Raw genomic sequence first — 15,668 nt, 5'->3', positions numbered from 1 at the left:
CTTAATGGCGGTACCTTGTAGTCAGCAACTAAAGACAGGACTTTTCCTTATTTTTTATAATCCTCAAATCTTTCTCTGATTGATTCGAACAACGTTAAAAGTGAGTCGTAAATTTCGATTATAATCGATAGATCAATGTCTACTTTTTGAAGTTTGACGTTAGACTTGTTCAGACATTCTAAAACAAAACCCTACAATTCTACCATAATTCCGGTTTCAAGAAAACTCAAATTAGAAATAATTCCTCTATCCTCAGCACGAGTTTCTGGTTTGAATCTTTTTAAAGTATCAATTTCAATAATTATATAATTATTTTTATTCAACTTGAATATTTTTAAATAACTAGTTTTCAAAATTTGCCGCCCCCAATAATTTTCCGCCCCAGGCCGGTGCCTGTTGTGCCTGTGCGTTAATCCGCCACTGAATAGGTGGGTGCGATTGGTGGGGACAGAACTGGATTTAAGACCGGACAAGCTGCCTCGAAACTTCCATTGAAAAGATTATGTAACTTGGTCATTGTTATGTTTATGGTAAAAATTTTAGCAATTAAAATAATTAAGGGCTTCCACTAAATAATTTGGGGGCTCCACCTTTTTGTTGCCCCAGGGGTTCCACACCCGTAAATCCGACCCTGGGCGGGAATATCTTCATATACGAACCCAACCACTGTAATAACAATGCTTTTAATAACAATGACAATGCACTTTAATCATTACGCCATTGCGCCGCTCAATAAAATAAGTAAATAAATCTTTAAAAAAAATTGAAATCAGTTGACGCAATTGATTTAATTGTAAAAATTGTTCTATATTTATTCGATATTTAATAATACTGATCAATAATAAAACAATTTTTGCCTTACTGTACACTTTATTTTTCGTGGTTGTATAAAAATTGAAAATTTGAACACAATTTTCAAGTGTAAATTATGAAATCGGTATTTTTTAGCCAACACTTAAATGTTAATAATGTAAAAAATAAATTAGGATCAATCAATCTTTGTTTAGCGTACAGAGACCCAGTTTCCCGAGGTAGGACGTTGTTCTCTTTGCCATCAACTTTTTGCGCCAAATTAGACGATCAGTTGTATCCATTTCATTTAAATTTAGAGCTTTCATGTCTTGCTCGATTGTTTGCGACCAGGACTTTTTTGGACGGACTTTGGGACGTGTGCCAGGTACTTCAACATCTGCAAGAGAAGTTATGGCACTGTTTCTACTTCGTTTGACATGACCAAACCACCGCAGACGGTGTTGCCGAAATTCGTCCTTTATATCATCTAAACCAGCATGACGCAGGATTTCGGTAGATTTGATGTGGTCCTTCAGACTAATTCGTTGCATCCATCGGAGCATTTTCATATCGGTTCGTTGAAGTTGTTGTTCCAGTTTGGTTGTCATTCGCCATGTTTCTGCACCAACACCGGACGTATCACTGATTTATAAAGCCTTGATCGTAGTGGTAGTGGGATGCGTGCTCGAACGGCAGCTTCAGCTGTTCCAGTACAATCCAGAACATCTCCTAGATATTGAAACGATGTGACTTTCTTTACCTTAATGGCTTCAAAAACATTGCTATTTCGAATTTGTTGTTGTGGATTGATGCAAGCAGGACAAACAAAATTGGACACTTTAGATAAAGTACCAATTATTTTAGAAAAACGCTTGTGACACCACTGGTTACACTGCGGACACTTGATTGAACTGTTACCTACACCAGCTTTACAAGGCCATCGTCCAGTAGCTGTGGATTGGATGGGTTCATCAGTGTTCATTGCTTTGGTTTTGATGATGTTGACTTTGAATCCATGATCGGCGAGTCTGGTGTTCAAATCTTCAAACATCTGTGCTGCATTCTGCTCAGACGTGGCTGTTAAAACGATATCATCAGCATATATTAGATTCCAAATGTCACCAGTGCGTATCGGTTTTGTGATTTCTTTCATCACAGTTATAAATAACAGTGGACTGAAAATCTAGCTTTGGTGAACTCCAACGCCGATGTCAAATTCATCTGTGTTTCCAACCGTTGTGCTGACGAGAGTCTTAGTATTCCTATACATTTCCATCACAAGTCGAACAAGATATTCTGGAATGAGTTGTCGACGTAGACTCCACCTGATTGCTTCACGAGGAACTCGATCAAATGCTTTTTCAAGGTCTACAAAAATGTGTGATAGTTGTTGATGCTTTGCGAGGTACTTCTCTTGCAGTTGCCGAAGGATGTGAATTGCATCAATTGTTGATTTCTTCGCTAGGAAACCAAATTGATAATTTCTGATTGTGATGCACGACGTTAATCTTCTCTCAATGGTTCACCTTTGCTTTTGTATAGCGGAACTGTCATGCTATAGTTCCATTCAGTCGGCATTGAGCAATTTTTCCACACTTCACGGCAAAGTTGTAGTAACGTTTGAATACCTGCAGTACAAGATGCTTTGATAATGTCATTTGTGAGTCCAGAGGGTTCTGCTGCCTTTCCATCCTTCACAGCTTTCAGAGCTTCTGTACGCTCTTCTACAGTGATATCTGGAATCGGAACTTCGATGGGTGAAGCGTCAAAGTTGACATTGATGATATTTGTTTCATTTGACAGACGGTTGAAGTATTCTCTCCACTGTAGCTTGATCTCATCTTGTTCAAGAACCATCTCATTTTTGACCCATGAGGCACCAACTATGTCTTTTTTCTTACGCTTTGTTTGTTTTGCTATACGATACAGAGATTTCATTTGTTCACCTTTCCTTTTAGTGAGCCACTCTCTGCACTGATCTGTCCGAGCCGTTGCAACTTGACGTCTTGCATAGTTGTTCTTCTCACGGAAAATTTTATGGTCATCAACAGACTTTGATTTTTGCCATTGCTTGTATGCAGCTTTCTTTTCTGCTATTGCATCTTGTACACTGTCATTCCGCCACCAAGTGTCCCGTTCCTACTGACGTTTTGTACCAGTTTTCCCACAAACTGTAGTTGCAGCGTTTATCAAAACGGTTTTGTATGTACTCCAATTTGTACTGGCTTGCGATTGGTGGTCTAACTGTGTGGCGACAATCTGTTGAAATTATTTTCGATGAATATTGCTTTTCAGCTTCCACGTTTTGATTTTTCCAGGCATTTGTTTAGACTTATGTTTTGACAGTTCGACAACCAGGTCTGCCACAAGAAGTCTATGTTGGGCGACACACGATTTGCCATGTGTAACTTTGACATTTTTGAATAGCCTTCGGTGTTGTTGCTTGACAGCGAAGAAATCAATTTGCGTGGCTGATGGTCCACTTTTGTATGTTATGAGATGTTCCAACCTTTTTCTAAAATATGTGTTCAGTAAACAAAACCCGTGACTTTCAGCAAACTCAAGGATGCGGTTGCCATCTTCATTCCGTTCTCCATAGCCAAAACCGCCATGTACGTTGTCTAAACCATTTGTTTTCTTTCCAACGTGGCCATTGAGATCGCCTCCAATCAAGATTGTTTCAGATTTTGGTATTGTTGAGATGGTGTCAGATAAAGCAGCCCAGAAGTCATTTTTCATCTCTTCTGATTCGCCTGTCTGTGGTGCATATGCAGAAAAAATAATCATTATTTGCTTTTCTCGGCGAAGCTTGATCCACATGAGACGTGAATTAATTCTTTTAATATCCAGTACTTTTTCGGCTAGCGGTTCTCTGACAAAAATTTCAACACCATTTTTGGCCATCTTTTGACCATTCCGGAATAGTTTATATTTTGCTTTGTCCGAGTTGACATGATAAACGCCATTCGATTTCCTTCGGGTCTCCTGAAGGCTGCAGATGTCAATCCTTCTACGCTCGAGCATTTTTGCAATTTCTATGCTGCGGCCAGTCAGTGATCCAACATTGAGCGTTCCAAGTCTAAGTACCATAGAGGGGCCATTCTGAATTTTTTTGCAACATTCATCCGCTATTGCATACTTCCCAGGGATTCTTGGCACCCCTTGACCACTAAAGGCCTGCTGGGGACTTGGGGCCGTTGTTTTTCTTTGTGATGGTATGAGAGTAATTTGTGGAAAAGTTTTTACATCCGGACACCCATCCTGACGACAACCACCAGTTATAAGCGGTGGGCCTAGCCTTTTGCTCAAAAGCACGCAAGGCAGCGTGGATGCAGTTTTATGTCATGCCCAGGACCAATATATGTATATGATGATGATTGTGCATTTAAAGTTTTCCACCTGTATATATGCATATATTCAAATGAACATTTTTATGTATGTATGTTTGCGACTGTTGAAATTTTAGGAAATTTTGGATATCTATAAAATATTTATGGCATTTATTTCGAAAGCTCTTATGTATAAATTAATTTATAAATTAATTTCATATCATAACTAAAGATCAAATACTTCAATATACATAGAACAAAGTTAAAAGTTTATAATTTAATTTTATAAAAATTTAATTTAATAAAAATGGTCATAAAAAAGGCATGTGTAGATGTTCACAATTACAGACCTATTTCCTTAGAAAGTTTTTAAAAAATGCTCTGTTGAATAATTTCAGTGTTAAAAACTTCTTAAATCTACTTCAATATGGTTTCATATAAAGAAGGTCTAATTAACTTTAGTTATTAAAAATAATGGACATTTTGATTAAAACATTAGATGGTGGTAATAATGTGGATTAATAAACTAATTAAAAGGTTGAGGTTATATTTTGTAAGGATGTTATGAATAATCGTTATCGGAAAAATTGGAAATATTGTGTTAGTGTAAATGGGAAGTGTTCTGATTGAATGAATGTGACGGGTGGTGTTTCGCAAGGAAGTGTGCTATGACTGGTGTTATATGTTATATATATAAATGATTTATTTAAGATATTTAATTAGACAAATAGTGTTAAATTATTTCTATTAGCAGATGATGCACAAATATTTAGTGGTGTAAAATCAGAGGTTGATAGAAAAGAAAATATTATTTTACACCGCTAAATATTCATTCTCTCTCAACTTGAACGATTTAAAAAAAAGTTCACGCCCGACCATCTCCGATTTTTTTTAATTTTAACAGTAAGTACCTCATTGACACTATAATTTTTTATAAAAAAAAATTAATAATTTTTCAAGATATAAAAAAGTTTTGTGGTAGCACCCTCAAATTTTTTAGCAATTTTTTTTTAAATTTGTGCCAACTTAGAACGCTATATCTCTTGAACTATCTAATATTTGTTGATGAAATTTTTTGTCTATATTATAATAAATCAAATAAAAATTATTGTCTCAAATCAAAAAATATTTTGTAAAAAAAAATCTTGAAAAAGTTGAATTTTTTGGAAATTTCATCGATTTCAAAGCAGTGTAGCTCAAAATCTATGGCAAAATAAATAAATGTTTTTTGATATTTTAAAGGTATCTTATAGTATGCAATCCAGAGTCAACATTAAAGCAACACGCAAGTTACGCTTCACTCAATCGATCTTTATTAAAGCGACGATGAAAACTTGTCTGTCAAAAGCGTTTGGATGATTAGCGACTGTCTTGATCACAATGTTTCCGCAGTTTATGTATTTTAAAAACATTTAATTAATAATATAAAACAAAATCTGAAAAACGTTACTTTGATTAAATATTTTTCTGATGGTGCGATAAGTCAACACAAAAATTTTTCTAATTGAATTAATCACAGTGAGGATTTTTTTTATTAGAAATAGAATGGCACTTTCTTGCAACTTCTCATGGAAAAAGTCCTTATGACGGAATTGGAGGGACAACAAAAAGATTGGTTGCAAGAGCTAATTTTCAGGTATTAATAGAAGATCAGATATTGAACGCCAGAAATTTTTACATGTACGCTGATGCGAAAATAAATGGTATTGAATTTTTTTGGGTAGACAAAATAGCAATTAAAAAACTAGTATGGGTGCTTGGAAAAAGATTTAGGTCAGAAGAAAAAGTAAAAGGTTGTCATAGTCATCACTCATTTATTCCAGACAAAAGCATAAGCAACTTTTAATAAAACGTTTGTCTTCAGATTCATTCGGATAAAATTTCGATAAAAATGAAAATGAAGACAACAATGACGATAGCGAACCAGGTCGATTTGTGGCTTTGGTCGATGATGGGAAATAGTATTTAGGAAACATTGTAGAAAGAGATGATAAAAATGGTGATTTAAATGTGAGATGTCTGAAAAAACTTAAAGATATTTCTTTATTGGCCTAAAATTGTAATTACTTGCTATGTACCATTTAAATATATTTTGATTGTTATACCTGATGTTAAAAAAACAAAATAACTTTTATTGAAATGGTTTTTAAACGCATTAAAACGTTATATAATAAATTGAAATTGAAAAAAAATTGAAAAAATTAATACTTCGCCTGTTTTTGAAGTAGTTTTCTTTTTTGATGAAAAAATAGCCGTTTTTGTTTTCTAATATGTTTTTAAATATGAAAATACTATATAAAACAATTAAAAAAAAGTTTGGTTCTTTGTGGTTAAAAATGGCGCCAAACGAAAGAAGTTTTTTATTTTTTTGACATTTTGATTGCCGTTAACTCGAAAAAGTTAATAAAGAATTACAACAAAGTTTTGTGATTTATTAGGACTATAAGGACTATAATATACTTTTAAAATAACAAAAAAACATTTATTCATTATGCTGTAGATTTTTAGCTACACAGCTTTGAAAAAGGTGAAATTTTCAAAAAATTTAACTTTTTCAAGATTTTTTTACAAAATATCTTTTTTTTGAAACAATAATTTTTATTTGCTTTATTATGATAATGTTTCATTGATATGCATAAAAACTTTCATCAAGATGTGTTGGCTAGTTCAAGAGATATAACGTCCTATATTGGCACAATTTTTTTAAAAATTGCTCAAAAATTTGAAAGTGCCGTCCCAAAAATCTTCATATCTTGAAAAATAATTAAAATTTTAGTATAAAAAAATTATTTTGTCGATGAAGTACATTGAAGAATTTACTGTTAAAATTAAAAAAAAACGGAGATAATTGGGCGTGGACGTTCAAGTTGACAGAGAATGCAATTGGTTTTGGACAAGTTGGTTAGTTGGTGTTGGGAGAATGATGTAGTTGAATGCTGATAAACGTGTGTGGGTGTACTTAGGTAAAAGAAATGATTTTCTTTTTTGTTATAAAATTTAAATTTTTGATTGACTGACAATTTCCACTACATGCGCGAAGTTTAGTACACCGTAACTCGTTGTTTCTACACTTACAATTTTGGCAAACTTGTTCGCGTGAAAATCTTACAAGCTCGTAACAATGTGAAGATACATCAGAAAGTGTTGAGCACAACGATGCATAATCTCCATCATTCAAAAGCTTCCAGCCTCATTTTTCTGGATAACACATCACACACAGGTGCTAATGCTAACAAGCAGTTTTTCCATACCTGAGCTTAGAGTGTGGCTCGTTTGGTGGGCTGAGTTCGCTCATTTAGAGAGCGTTAGCAGTTGGAGAAATGTTTTCAATGGCCCTGTTCTTCTAAGTGTATGATAAACGTCGGCATTCATTAACTTCATGATATGTTGAAGTTCGGTCATACATAAGTTTAATGCTCTTTATGGGCATTTCTGATTGACCTGAATTTGTTAAAAAATTGTAAATGCAGTGTCCACTTGTCAAAAGATGATCTATGTTTTCCATGCCAATTGTTTTCCGGTGCCATAAAACATAGAAACTGTTACATTCAGTGTACGCGTGGAAAGATGGTAAATTTTGAGCAATGCATTATCGAATGTTTTCAACTATTTCATGCGCTGAAATTATTTTTTCAGTTTTTGGCCGTTCCAAAATCAGTCTATAGCTCAATAATTGAAGATACTTTATTTTTTGGTGTTTAACATTTTGGCAGCTTGATCATAGATTTTGGATCCAATTGCAATTGCCTCAGATGTTCTTATGAGCCGAAAAAGACCGCGTATTTAAACTTTATTTGAAGAATTGTATTAGATCCTTTTTGTTTAATTTATTTTTCGAAGATAACAACAACCGACTTGCTTTTTGAGTATTAAAACAATTTTTACATAACTTATGGTATGTATTTAGTTTAATTTTTTATCATGCGTTTCTGCAATTTTACTACCATCAATCAGCTGTTCAAAACAAACCAATAGTAATAATGCTCCATATTCTTTAAATTTTGCTAAATTAAGGGTCAAGGAATTTTAAATTGCCATTGCGTGTAAAATATCATTATTGAAATGTGAATGACAAGGAGAAAATTAAAAAAGCGATTTTGTACCTTCTAATTCGATTTTTGATGAAAACATTGTGTCCGTGTGGTTTTGTTAGTGGATATGGTGGAAATTATCAACGATAGTTATTTTTTAAAAGTTATTATTTTGAAAAAATGTTTAATTTGAAATTATAAAATAGTATGAGTTTATTGATTTTCTGACTGAATTTCGATACGTTTAATTAAGTGTTAACCGACGGTGCAGTGAATTGCAGTTGCAAGTGTTGTTTGACTGCATACTAACATATACATCTCTCGCCACTTCAAACGTCTTATAAGCAGTGTTCTTTTAATTATTTCCAACTGTAACTTTAACATAAATTTTTAAGTTAACTGTAACTTTAACTGTAAGTGGTCTAAAATATATAACTTTAACCTTAACCGTAACTTGAATGGTAGGTAAATAACTGATTCAGTAAATCAATAATTCGATCGAAAGAAAGCTATGACTAAAAAATTAATTTTTATTATAATTGTATATTTGTATAACATATAACATGGAATATTATGAATTTAAACAAAAATATTTATGTTTACATGAAAATTTTAAGTGATTTATTGATTTGTGACCACATTTAAAATGCCAGATAGTTTTGTTATTCGTTTCAGTTTATTTCAAATTATAATTTTTATTATAATTGTATATTTGTATAACACAAAACATGGAATATTTTGAGTTCAAACAGAAATGTTCATGTTTACATGAAAATTTCAAATGATCTGTGATCACATTTAATGCCAGATAGTTTTGTTATTCGTTTCAGTTTATTTCAAATTATGTCAATTTACAGTAAATCATACTAGAACTACTTGGGTACTACAACAGCTGCTATTATTACTAAAACTACTATTATTACTACTACTACTTAGGAAAAATCAAATACACACTCATATGCAAAAATTGTTTGGGTTGTGTGTTAGTTAGCACCCTGAACTAATAACCATTAAACATTAATCATTAAACATTATCAATGCAAGACAAATCATGTTTGAAATCAACAACAAACACGTCATTATCACTGCTACCACTATACTTTTACCACTGCCATTGCTACTACTAATAATATTATTACCTTACTGTCACTATTACCAACACTACACTACTACTGCACAACTCGTAACAAAACCACTACTTCCACGTTACTTCTACCACTACGACTACAACTACCACCCGTACTCAGGGGCGTCATTTGGGGGGAGGCAGGGGGGGCAATTGCCCCTCCTCCCAAGAAATTAAAATTCTAAATTTTTGCTGTACGAAATTATTATGACAAAATTGCAAACACTATAAAATAATTATATAAAATTATATAATTTATTATAATTATATATACAAAATATTGTGCTTTTTGAATTTTTAAATGTCAAGCGCTATACAATTTATTTCATTTGTTCCTACAATATTTCATGTTCTGTTTGAAAAAACCGTTGTGTTGTCGCCATATTAACTGACCCGTTCGCTGTTATTAATGTTATTTTGATTTAGCTGGAAGTCAATTTATATCATTTTTTAAGATAAAGAGTGAAGGTGAGTTTGAATACAAATTGTTTCAGTTTCGTTAATAAATTTGATCAAACTACTAATCAATAATAAATGATTAAATTAAATTAATAATCAATGATATAAAAAATATTTTAAATCATCAAGTTGGTAAGTCAAATAACAATAACTATTTTTTCTGGATATTGTAATAAATTTTATAAAAAGTTTAGATTATATTGTAGAAAGATGTCAGCTGGAAATGAATTACCAAAGAAAAAAATTAAACAGGCAAGGATGGATTTCTTTGTCTTGACTGAGGCAACCACATCAAATTCAAAAAACACCACAGACGGTATTTAAATTTAATTAACAATTGTACATTATTTTGTAGAAAGTTATTATAAATAGTTTTGATATTTTTAGATTGTTAGACAGCTCACAGTCAGAAGTGATGTTGGTAGAGGTAGCTGAACAAACAGAAGTTGCAATAGGCACCATGAAATCACGGGAGGTATGAGTATTCATTATAAATTATAAAAGTGTTAATTTTAAATTCTTTGTAAAAAGGATATATATATAGGATATATAATTTAGTAATTTTAAAACTTTAAAAATTTTGAAATTTTAAGAACTTTAAAAATGTAAAATTTATTATAATGTTGCACTGACGAGACTAGGTAGTCGAAATAGTACTATATGCATACATGTAGATAATGACATCTTCTGTAAATAGGAATTTTGTTAATAGCATTAACAAGTTAAGCTTGGTAGATTGGAGAATTATTCGAAGAATCGAGAAACTATCATATAGATTGAGTACTGATTGAGTATTGAGTATGCCGTGATCTTTATTAATAATATATATATATATATATATATATACATATATATATATATATATATATAAATGTTACATGCTTAGTCATAGACCACATAAGTTCGCTCCCCCACAACCAAAATCTGAAATGACGCCCCTGACTGTAGCTGCATACTTTATGTGCCGTCTCAAATTTAGTGATTTTTTATGTAAAATATGAGAAGAATTTCTTCTAATCATGCTTAGTTTTCTGTTCGCTTTCCCAACTGCATAATAGACATGTTTCTTCCATTTTAGATCATTCATTACATATATAAGTCTTTTTCAAGTTCTGTTTCACTTAATTTTATATTCTCTTTTTTATCCTATAATAATTATAATAATAATGTCATTTGTGCAGCGCCCTATTCATAGCATCAGAGGCGCCCGGATAAACAAATGTCATCACGGCCAGCAAAAGGCTGTTCGAACAGATGCTGTTTCAATCGCTTCTTAAATTCTATTGATGATTGTCGAGGTGTCAATTGCTTTCAAGTGGCAAACTGTTGCATATTGATGGTTAGCAATATGAAAGGCCTTTATTGGTGAGAGCTGATTTATTGACCGGTCGATGCAGTTGCAATGATGACGGCAGACGAAGGTGATGATTAACGGATGAGCGAAGGCGAATGAGTTTGTGAAGATATGGTGGTTGAAATGCGTTGAGCGTTTTTTACGTAATTTACAGCAATTTTATGTTAAATAATGATAATAAAAGATTAATAAATAAATAATTAAAAACTAATTTAATTCAATACAATTTAAAATATGAAGATGGATAGACATAAAATAATGATAACGTTTTTTTAATAACTTTGTAATATCTAACATTTAAGAATGAAGATTCTAATATTAAGCAGAATAAGATAAGATAAAATAAACAAATTGTAATAAATAAGTCAATACGAAAAGAACGTTAAACAAACAAATTATATACGAATATTTTTTTAAATAAGTTTATATGAAAAGAACGTTAAACAGACAAATACGAATATTTTTTTAAATAAGTCAATATGAAAAGAACGTTAAACAAACAAATTAAATACGAATATTTTTTTAAATAAAAACCGTTTTAAGGTTACACGTTAAAAACCAAATGGATTTAGCTTAGTACAATATATTTCGGTACATTACACTACATAAATTATAAAGAAATATAAATAAATATACGAATATTTATTGATAAAATTGTGAGAAATTAATTTAAATTGAAAAAAGTTAATTTATAGGAAATAAACTTCTCCAGAATTGTCTAAATTACAAAATTTTACAAACAATTTAAATCGACACCGCCACAGACGGTCGTTAAGTAACTTTTCCACCTAACAATACTCAATGTTATTTTTGTCAACATTTAACTCACTACAGACATCTACAACTGCCTTGTCTGACAACTTTCTGTTTTCGATGTTACTCTCTTTTGAAAGATGTATTCCAAAAATTACAACGCTTCTCTCGCTTTTTTCTTTATCTTTATTCACAACAACTAGTGCATTAACACCGTAAACTTCCTCTTTACCTGATTTTTAAAGATTAAATTTCTGCTGTTAAATATTAAAATGTCGCCGAAAAGCGATTTTTCGGGGTGGAAAAAATTTTTTCGAAACACTGGTGAAGAGAGTTGAAGACTCGGAAAACGAGATTTCAAATCTGAAAAAAAAATATTTAATCAGAATCGAAAACTGACGATCTGGAATCCAAATCATCGTTTATAACATGCGAAAAAAAAGAATTATACAGCCGGAGTCAAAAATTGACGAACTGGAAAATAAAAAAAGGACAGCAGCGCCAGTCATAAGGGGCGTAAGGGTTGGCGCCGGGTAACTGTGGGCGCCAAATGCTGTTTGCAAAATAAACACTAAATGTTTTTAAGTTAATTATTTTTAATATAAAAATAAATTGAAAATATTAGTAGATAGATGTAGATATATATATATCAATATATATATATATAACTTACATCAATTTTTTAACTGTCACAAAAAAATAAATTAGTAGATAAACAACTGACAGAGCTGAATAAATTAAACAGCAAGATTGATGAAATAAGCAAGGCCTTAAACAAAAATCTTGAAAGTAATCTGGTCAGTTTTGAAAAAACTAAATAATTCTCAGACCTATTCAAAGACAAAGTAAAAGGCTTGGACTCCAAAATGAAGTCCATTCAGACCTCAGTTACAAAAACTGATGTCAATATCATTATTCAAAATGAACGGAACTCAAGGAAAAACAATTTAGTTGTTTTTAACCTTGATGAAAGCAACGCAAAGTCAAGGGATAAGAAGGCAATAATTGAGTTGTTGAAAACAATATTGCCAGATCTTGATGTATCCAGGGATATAGCTGATGTTTTCAGATTGGGGAGGAGACCTGAACAGTTGCAAAAGCACAGACCCACCTTAGTCAAGTTTAATGATCTAGCATCATCAGTTTAATTTTTGGAAACTGTTATAAGCTAAAAGGTAACGAGAAATTCAAGACTTAATAAAGCAGGACAGAGAAGAGTGCAAAAACCTCATGCTAGAAAAAAAGAAAGTCATTGCTGCAAAAAATGACATCAAGAATTGGGTTTTTGTTCTTAAAGGAGATCCTGGCAACTTTCATGTGGTAACCTACAGGAGACAAAATTTATGAAGAAAATCGAGTCAAGTACCCAGAGAAGTTAAGATGTTAATATACTCAAATGTTGATACTCTCCAAAATAAATTCAGTTAATTAAGAGATCTTGTGAATACATTTGCTTGCTCTCCCAATTTGATAGTACTCAATGAAATAAACCCTAAAAACTATAAGGCTATAAATAGTCTGTCAGAATGGTAACTTGATGGATATCAGATGATCAGTCAAGGTTTTGTAACGCAGGGCTGCAGAGGAATAATAATCTATTTCAAAGAGCAGTTACAGGTCTCTGAAATGACCATGGTTTCTACATTCTACGAAAGGATATATACAAAAATAATTTTGCCTTCAAAAACACTGAATCTTCTGGCAATATACAGAAGTCCAAATGAAAATGATGATATGTTGTTGCTGATGATTCATGAATTTTTGGACACGCGTGGTCGTCATGTGTTGGTTGGTGATTTTAACTTCCCTAAGATTGATTGGATCACAAATAGTTTCGGTGGTTTACCAGTAAAAATTCAGAATAGATTTCTAAAGGTCCTCAATGATAGATTCCTGCTACAGTTCATCACTGAAGCAACCAGAACAAGAGGTATGCAGCGGCCACACATCCTGGACTTATTGATTACCGACTACAATTTTGTAAAAAATATTAAATACTTTGCCCCATTGGGAAAAAGTGACCACTCAGTCATTGTTGCAGAGTTTTGTGATTTTGGTTTGCGACAAACCCCGGTCAGTATGAAACATTGTTTTAATGCAGGTGATTACATTAATTTTAAAAAAATATTTTCCACGATGTTGCCAGAATTTTTAGCTATGAATCAAAACTCATCAGTTGAAGACAGTTGGAATTTTTTCGTGAAATAATCTGCGGTCTAACTAAAAAATTTGTTCCGTTTCGAAATTCAGGTAGGTTTAGTACATTCAAAATGACTCCTGAGTTGCGAGAGCTCATCAAGCTAGAGCATTATTATTTGAGGACATACATGTTTGGAAAAAACGAATTAACGAATTTTCGCCAGTCAAGAGAGGAAGTGAGAAAACTGACCAGATCATTGTCGAGAGAAAAACAGAATGAAATAGCAAAAAATTACAAATTAAATCCTAAGGTGTTTTGGAAATACGTGAACAACGTTACTCATTCCAGAGATAAAGTTAGTTCATTGAAGTTGCAAATGATAGAGAGAAAGCACTTCTTTTAGCTAATTACTTTGCATCGGTTTTTGAAGAAGACACAAACTTTGAAGATGATGGATCTTTTATCAATCCGGTGATACCAGAGGGTGGGCGAGATAAGAATTTATGAAAACATGGTCCTTAAAAAGCTCAATGGTCTTAACCTTAACAAGTCACCAGGCCATGATGGTATTCATCCAAGCGTTCTCTGGGAGGTCAGACATTTGCTGAATAAGTATATCTGTCAGATTTTTCAACTATCGCTGGACACAGGAGTGGTTCCCAATGACTGGAAAACCAGCATGATAGTTCCTATATACAAGAAAGGTAATAGAAGTTATGTTGCTAATTATCGACCAGTGGCCTTGACTTCAACATGTTTCAAGATCTTGGAGTCCATTGTGGCAGAACAGATAAAGAATTACTTCTCGAGGAATAAATTGTTTACTCACAGGCAGTATGGTTTTCTCCCATCGCGTTAGATGTGATGACTCAGGCGGTTGAAAAGGGAGATACTGTAGACGTTGTCTACACTGATCTCGAGAAGGCGTTTGACAAAATCTCCCACAGTAGATTACTATTTAAATTACACAAATATAAAGTTCATGAGAAATTAATATTATGGACAAAAAACTACTTAGACATTCGTACTTTTCAGGTAAAACTGAACGGCCAATGCTTGAATCCTTTGCCGGTTGTTAGTGGTCTACCTCGGTGGGGAACTTAGTCCTCTCTTGTTTATATTATAAATGAACGATGTCGCAATAGTCAAAGACAGTATATTTCTATTCGCAGACGATGCCAAGATCTATAAAGTTATATATAATAATCAAGACAGAGATAATTTACAGCACAGCCTCAATGATGCTTTTAGTTGGTTCGAAAAATGGAAATTGAAAGTTAATATTGATAAATGTCATCTATTGTCTGTGGGCAGGCAAGCTGTTGGGGCGAATTATTTGTTATCTGATTCTCTAGGTGAGGTTCACATGATTTCCGGTGAGGAGACGGTGTCTCACTTGGGTGTTATTGTTGATTCCAAACTCCAGTTCAAAACTCATATACTGAATAGAGTAAAAAAACGCTAATTCTATGCTTGGGATAATAGCCAAAAATTTTAAGAACTCATCAGATAGTGCTTTCCTCTGCCTTTATAAATCTCTGGTACGCTCACAGTTGGAGTTTAGTGTCCAAGTTTGGTATCCATACAGATTGGGTCTAGCAAAAAAAATAGAGTACAGAAAAGTGAGACAAAAATATTAAAATCACGCCATTCTCTGGAATATGATGAAAGATTAAAATATGAC

General features: G+C 32.7%; 3 protein-coding genes across 3 annotated transcripts in view; 2 read left to right on the top strand and 1 right to left on the bottom strand.

Moving 5' to 3' along the window:
- Positions 1 to 342: 342 nt before the first annotated feature.
- On the bottom strand, positions 343 to 5,000 carry HELRODRAFT_169155 (hypothetical protein; the record flags this gene model as incomplete). Its single annotated transcript, XM_009015026.1, has 4 exons — positions 343 to 420; positions 3,202 to 3,455; positions 3,618 to 3,997; positions 4,966 to 5,000. 4 exons carry the CDS (start codon positions 4,998 to 5,000, stop codon positions 343 to 345), a joined length of 747 nt encoding a protein of 248 aa, XP_009013274.1.
- Positions 5,001 to 5,689: 689 nt separating this feature from the next.
- Positions 5,690 to 7,823, top strand: HELRODRAFT_169154 (hypothetical protein; the record flags this gene model as incomplete). Its single annotated transcript, XM_009015025.1, has 4 exons — positions 5,690 to 5,757; positions 6,925 to 7,018; positions 7,342 to 7,425; positions 7,758 to 7,823. The coding sequence occupies 4 exons, from the start codon at positions 5,690 to 5,692 to the stop codon at positions 7,821 to 7,823; spliced, it is 312 nt and encodes a 103-aa protein (XP_009013273.1).
- Positions 7,824 to 13,470: 5,647 nt separating this feature from the next.
- HELRODRAFT_169153 (hypothetical protein) overlaps positions 13,471 to 15,668 on the top strand; it is a gene marked incomplete at both ends in the record, with an annotated part of 2,692 nt that continues 494 nt past the window's right edge. Inside the window, 4 exons of the mRNA XM_009015024.1 lie at positions 13,471 to 13,945; positions 14,095 to 14,339; positions 14,466 to 14,576; positions 15,484 to 15,606. Coding sequence (XP_009013272.1) covers positions 13,471 to 13,945; positions 14,095 to 14,339; positions 14,466 to 14,576; positions 15,484 to 15,606 — 954 coding nt within the window. The remainder of the gene's footprint in view (positions 13,946 to 14,094; positions 14,340 to 14,465; positions 14,577 to 15,483; positions 15,607 to 15,668) is intronic.

Source organism: Helobdella robusta, assembly GCF_000326865.2.
Source record: "Helobdella robusta unplaced genomic scaffold HELROscaffold_15, whole genome shotgun sequence".
In the NCBI taxonomy this organism is placed as follows: domain Eukaryota; kingdom Metazoa; phylum Annelida; class Clitellata; order Rhynchobdellida; family Glossiphoniidae; genus Helobdella; species Helobdella robusta.
Note: the sequence above shows the minus strand (reverse complement) of the source record. Positions and strands in the feature narration are given on the sequence as shown.